Source organism: Vespa mandarinia, chromosome 22, assembly GCF_050613455.1.
Source record: "Vespa mandarinia isolate Hongniang chromosome 22, ASM5061345v1, whole genome shotgun sequence".
Lineage (NCBI taxonomy): Eukaryota > Metazoa > Arthropoda > Insecta > Hymenoptera > Vespidae > Vespa > Vespa mandarinia.
Window position 1 is genome coordinate 3,728,192 of NC_140831.1, and position 6,784 is coordinate 3,734,975.

General features: G+C 27.0%; 1 protein-coding gene and 1 long non-coding RNA gene across 2 annotated transcripts; both read right to left on the reverse strand.

The window, feature by feature from the left end:
- Nucleotides 1-6: 6 nt before the first annotated feature.
- CBP (sarcoplasmic calcium-binding protein) lies at nucleotides 7-5,652 on the reverse strand. Its single transcript, XM_085663526.1, is given in 5 exon segments — nucleotides 7-421; nucleotides 584-841; nucleotides 934-1,108; nucleotides 1,181-1,294; nucleotides 2,156-5,652. Coding segments are annotated over 4 exon segments (552 nt in total). The 5' UTR covers nucleotides 1,195-1,294; nucleotides 2,156-5,652; the 3' UTR covers nucleotides 7-316.
- On the reverse strand, nucleotides 3,513-5,541 carry LOC146872294 (uncharacterized). The gene is made up of 2 exons (XR_014983508.1): nucleotides 5,332-5,541; nucleotides 3,513-5,273 (listed from the first exon to the last, which is right to left on the reverse strand). It is a non-coding gene; the product is annotated as an uncharacterized LOC146872294 (long non-coding RNA).
- Nucleotides 5,653-6,784: the final 1,132 nt, after the last annotated feature.

A 6,784-nucleotide genomic window follows, 5' to 3' on the forward strand; every position in this document is an offset into this window, starting at 1 on the left:
TAAGTCAATACAATAACATTTTTAAAATTTATAACATTGTTTCATTGTTGTATTAAGTTAAAAAGTTCTCTTTAGGAAGTAAATAATTCCTTTATTCGTCTTATTTTTTTTTTCAGTTATTATGCTATTTGTCGTTTTAATACAGTCGTTGATACAAAATTTTATATTAAATCTCTACACGATAACTTACATTTTAAATATTATTTATCATTGTTGAAAAATTACAATCCTATAATTATCACAAGTTTTACCAAGAAGTTTAATATATACATGAGATAATTAATTTACCAGAGAGCCCTAAAAGAGTTTGTTCGGCTTAATTCTTGATAAGAAAAAAATCTCTACCTAAAGTTACAAACTCTTCCAAACTGAGTTTTCCATTTTCATTTATATCAATGTAGTTGAATGATATAACAGCATGCTATAAAAAAAAGTATAAACAGTAAAATGTAAATCATTCAAAAAATATGTATTTCTTGAAAAAATTTGTAACTCATATAATATGGATTCATAAAACAAAATATACCCTATACATCATATAGAGATTTACTGTAATATATTATGAACAAGGTATTGTACTTACATCATTTTCTAGTCTCAAACATTTAAAAAATAGTTTAAATTCTATTATATTGATCTCTCCATTTTGATCTTTATTAATTATATATTTAGAGCTCATAATCCTATAGTAACTACATATCTTAAAAAGAAAAGGTAAAGAACTATGATATTTCTTTTTCAAACAAGGATCATTAAGTACATGATGCATTTCCTCTATATATTTTTCAATGCTGATTAGATTGTAAGGATTAACTTCTCCCTATAATTCTTCCTACAAGTCCTATATAAAGAATAGCATGATAAAAATTTATATTAAGCTTTTTATGTAATATATACAAATTTGGATATAAAAATATGCACACACACACTTACTATTAATATCTTTATAAATTCTATAGTTGCTTCTGTAGAAAAGTCTCTTATTTTAGAAAATTGTTCTGTCTGTAGCATGAAGTCGTCATAATTGATTATTCCATCTTTATTTACATCTAAATGGTTATGCAAAATTCTTATTTTCCTTCTCCAAAAAGGTATCTGACCATAAGACCTGCAGACCATAATAAAATTTTCTGTTAATTTGAATAAATAATTAATCAACTTTTCTAAGGAAATTACTTACTCTTTCCTGTTCATAATCAGAGTCACTATCACTGTCAATTTCAACTATAGCTGTTAAAACCTGTCTATTGTGAATTTTTCTTTTGCTATATAATCTCTTGATATAGTTATAGAACTAAAACAAATAAATAATCATATCTTAATAATATAAGTGAATTTATACTGGAGTAAATTAAATTTATCGTTTCGTTAGATAAACGTAAATACGTTCATCGTTTATTGAAGTGATTCCAATTTATTGATAACAACTTTTCTAACATTTGCATATGTAAGGAACATGTTTCTATTCTTGAAAAAAATCAACAAATCATAACAAACAATTTCTTTATAAATATCTATCTTATCTTTTCCGAAAAATAGATCATACGTACCGTCCGTAACGTATGAATCATGAGTTTATCTTTTTTTTTTGTATTAAAAGCAAAGATAAGGAAACGATGCGTCTCTTTTTCTCTTCTTAGGAAAACAGTATCAATTTTCTGATGTATCGTATTCACGTCAATATGGAAAAGAGATTATTTTGAAAAAATCAAAAAGTTAGATAATAGAAAAAACAAACGAATATTAAATTTGAACGTTGACGAGAAAGAAGTATGTAACTTTGTTAAAAAAGAAATATACATTCAAGTAACATTTATAATATATGTAAAAAGTTCTTTCTCTCATTAGTTACGAGTTATGAAATAGCTGTATTATAAAATAACGTAACGAACGATACCTTTTGAAATCATAGATCTTATTTACTATTTATTATTATTATTATGAATATTATTATCATAATTATTATAATTATTATAATAATTTTTATTAATATTAATATTATTATCGTTATTATTAATATTATTATTATTAGTCTTATTATCATTATTATTATAATTATTAGAATTATTAATAATAATAATAATAATAATATTATTATTATTATTATTATTATTATTATTATTATTATTATTATTATTATTATTATTATTATTACTCTTTCGATGAGGCCTGCTAGGGACCACGTGCCAATTTCCATTCTTCACACTTAGCTGTTTTCTTTTCCGTTCCCTCCAATTCCCTCCAATTCCCTCCAATTCCGTTTCTTCCGTTCCTTCATCTTTTCACTATGCTGATTCTTTCTGTCCTCAGACCACTTCGCACCAGGTTTCTTCTTCAATTTTACTTGGAATCCTTCCATATTTAATATCCTCTTTCTAAAAATCTCTCTGTCTATAGTTTCTTGCTCACTTATATTATTTCTTTCTAGATCTTTCTTTACTTCTTGAATTCAGCTAGTTGTTGCCTTTTTCTCCCAAAGGTACATGAGTATCCTTTTTGTTAATCTGGACTCATCCATTCTGTATATGGCCAAATAATTGCAGTCTTCTTTTCCATATCGTTTCTGTTATGCCTTCTATGTTCCTGTATATTTCATCATTAGATATTAATTTCCATACTCTTGTTGTTTTCACTGGACCTAAAATTTTCCTCATGATTCTCCTTTCTAGTATTTCTAATATATCTAATCTATAATTTAGTACCAAGCATTCACCAGCGTATAAGCATTCTGGTTTCATTACTGTAGCGTAGTGTCTTATTTTAAGATTTTTAGATAAACACTTTGTGTTGTAAAAATTCTTAGTAATACCATACGCTATTTCCATCTTGTGTAACCTTTCTTCTACTGCAGATTTTTCTAAACCATTTTCTTGAATTATTTCTCCCAGGTATTTGAATTTTTTTACTTTTTCCACCGGACCAATATCTGTAGTTAAAAATTTTGGAGCCTTCTTGATGTTTGTAATAAATTTAGTTTTTTCTACGGAGATTTTCAAACCTGCTTTGTTAGCTATTTCTTCCAAGAGATTGATTTGTGTTGTTGCACTTTTTAGGTTGTCTGACACTATAGCAAAATCGTCTGCAAATGCTATGCAACTTATTTCAATGCTTTTTTTTTCTCCCCAAAGTTACTGGCGAAATGTTATGTTCTTTTAGCTTTACCTTCCAAATTCTGACAATTTTTTCTAAACACAGTTGAACAGAAAAGGTGATAAACCATCACCTTGCCTTACACCTGTATTTATCTCAATAGGTTTGGATATCTCACCCATAAATTTTACTTTTGAAATCGTGTCAGTAAGTGTTTTAATCACGTATTAAGTTTGCCAATTTATTTTTAACTCCAAATTCACGTATTGTTTTATCTATGGTTTCTCTATCAACTGAATCAAATGCCTTTTTAAAATCTATAAAAGTTACAACTATGTCCTTTGAATTCAGTATTCTATGGCGAATTATGGATTTTAAGTTAAATATTTGTTCTGAACAAGATCTACCTTTTCGAAATCCAGCTTGATACTCGCCCAGTTGCTTGTCAAGTATTGTTTCTATTCTATTCAGCAATATTTTTGAGATTACCTTGTATGTAGTTTGCAGAAGGGAGATGCCTCTATAGTTATCAACGTTCTGTTTGTCCCCTTTTTTATGTGATGAGTGAATTAGAGCTACTTTCTATTCTTCTGGAAACCTCTCTGTTCTCCAAATATCTTCAAAGATTAACTGCAGCTCTTCAATGATTTTTGATTAAGACCATTTCAAAAGTTCAGCTGTTATAGAGTCTTTTCCACTAGCTTTATTATTTTTTAGATTGTTAATTGCTTCTTTAATTTCTTCAGCATTAGGTGGTATATTTTTTCCAGATTTTCAGTTGGTTCAGAGAATTCCAATTTATGTTTTGGTTCAGGGAAGTTTAAAAGTTGATCAAAGTGTTTCGCAAGTATTTCACAGTTCTCAGCATTGCTTAGGCCAAGTTTACCTAAGTTTACTTTAATTGACTTTTAAAAGTCTGATAGAAGTTTCGTGAATTATTTTTAACAAAGTTGTCTTGCATGTCAATAAGTTGTGATTTTTCGAAAGATCTTTTAACTCCCTTTATTATTCTAGCAGTGTCTTTCTTTTGTTGTTTGAATTGGTCATGGTGTTCAGTCTTCACCGAGCATTTCCATTTTCTCCATTGTTTTGTTCTCTACTGTAATGCATCTTCATATATTTGGTTCCACCAAGATTTTTTTCTATGCTTGGCTAGTCCAAATGTTTTCTGGGCTGCGTTCATTATTTCTTTAGATAAATCTTGCCACTTCCCATGATGAATTACTTTTATTTCTTCCTGAAATGTTTCCAAAGTTTCTTGTGTAATTTGGAGTCTATTTGTGTTGTATTTATTTATCTTTTCCCCTCTTCTGTGATTTCTGTTGGGTAAAAATTTGAGTTGGTTTTAGACAAATAGTGATCAAATTCTCTGCTTCTTACTACCTTTACATTCATAATTTCCGTCATGTTTCTTTTGGATATAGCTAGCCTGAAATGTTTCCAAAGTTTCTTGTGTAATTTGGAGTCTATTTGTGTTGTATTTATTTATCTTTTCCCCTCTTCTGTGATTTCTGTTGGGTAAAAATTTGAGTTGGTTTTAGACAAATAGTGATCAAATTCTCTGCTTCTTACTACCTTTACATTCATAATTTCCGTCATGTTTCTTTTGGATATAGCTACATGATCTATTTGAAATTCACCTAGCATTGGATTTGGAGAAATCCATGTTTTAGCTCTTCTTGGCAATTACCTGAAGAAAGTCGACATTACCTTCATTTGAAAGTTTTTACAAATAGTTATCAATCTCATCCCATTTCTATTTGTTCTTTGGTGTGCAGCACATTCTCCCACTATTGGTCTATGAATTCTCTCTCTTTCTATTTGGGCATTGAAATCTCCAAGTAATATCACTACATTTGATTTTGGAATTTTAGACATTTCATCGTCCAGGAGGTCCCAGAATTCCTCTATTTTATTTGGGTTCTTCTTGTTGTCTTTATTTATTGGTGCATGACAATTAATAAAAGTGTGTAATTTATTTTTGCATTTCATTATCAAAAGATACATCCTTTCTGAGCGGGATTTGAATTTAGTTACACACTTTAATAATTTTTTATGGATATAAAAGGCTGTTCCCAAGATTGGCATTCCTTTCATAATTTTAATCGCAGGCTTGCCTTTAAAGATTATATAATCTTTTGTTTCTGTCACATTTTTATCCAAAAATCTCGTCTCCAGTACTGCTAAAATTTGAATTTCGTTTCTATCCAGAAATAGTTCTAATTCCTTTTATTTACCAACCTTCAGCAAAGAATTTACATTTAAAGTGCCCGCAAAAAACTTCTTTTTAAACTTAAGTCCGGAAGGATACCAAGGATGCTCCGACTCATCCTTATTGCAGATGTTGGGACTCCCCAAAACCCTAGGTCCTGATGCATTGCATAACGCAATGGTGGATTTCTTTTCTGAGCTGTCACTTGGGGTAGTGCTTTCTTTCAGCGACTTTTCCATTTTGTAATTGAAATTGTGTGTTACAATGGTAGGAATAAAATTCCAAAGTAAGATCAAATTGTTAGTCTGAAATGATTTGATTTCATGGTTGACTCCACTAGGTTCTTCCGCCCTCACAGTCGTGAAGAAATAAATAAGATCTTTGAAGTATCCCTGTATTATATTAAAATTAATTTAGTTTTTTTTTCCGAATTTTTAATGTTTAAATAAATGTACTATTGTTTAAATAATACTTTACTCTATCCGACGTACACTAAAGATTATTGAAATAATTAAAAGTTTATCGAAAATATTAATTTATAAGTACATTCATTCGGAAAGAAAGAGTTTCGATGTGTTCGCGTCGGAAGGTGAAAGCAGACTTATTATTATTAATATTATTATTATTATTATTATTATTATTATTATTATTATTATTATTAATATTATTATTATTATTATTTTTATTATTACTATTATTATTATTATTATTATTATTATTATTATTGTTTATAAAATTATGATGATGACTATTACTATTATTTGATGTACTATTATTATTATGAATATCTTCATATTACTAATATTCATATTTTCTTTATAATTACTGTGAATTACATTATTAACACTATTATTAATATTGATATTATTTTTATAAGGAATTTAAATATTATTGTCATTATTTTTATTATCTTTATTATATTTAGACTCATTTTCATATTGTTTATGTTTTCTATTATTGTTATTTTTATTATATTAATTATTAAATATATTATTGTTTTTATAATATACTGTTAATATAAATTATAGCAATTACTAGTACTATTATTTTTATTATTATAATTATTCTTGTTATTACATATAATATTATTTTTATTAATATTATTATAGTTATTATTATTACTATTATTATTATTATTACTATATTTATTTTATTATAATATTTGATAATATTAATATTAACTTCCTATTTTTATTTTTACTATTAATATTATTATTAATATTATTACTATTATTAATAATATTATTATTATTACATTTGTTATTGTTGTTATTATTACTATTATTATTAATATATAAAATCATCACATCCCGTTACATAAGATCAAACCATTGATTTGATCTTGACCAATTTGATGATGACCATACGGAATTTTTGTTTTTTAAAATGTGTCATTTTGTTATACGAATTTTCGTCTATTTACCTTTTCCGTCGGAATATGAAAAGTGGAATTCTCCTTCACTTCCTTAGGTATCGGATTTT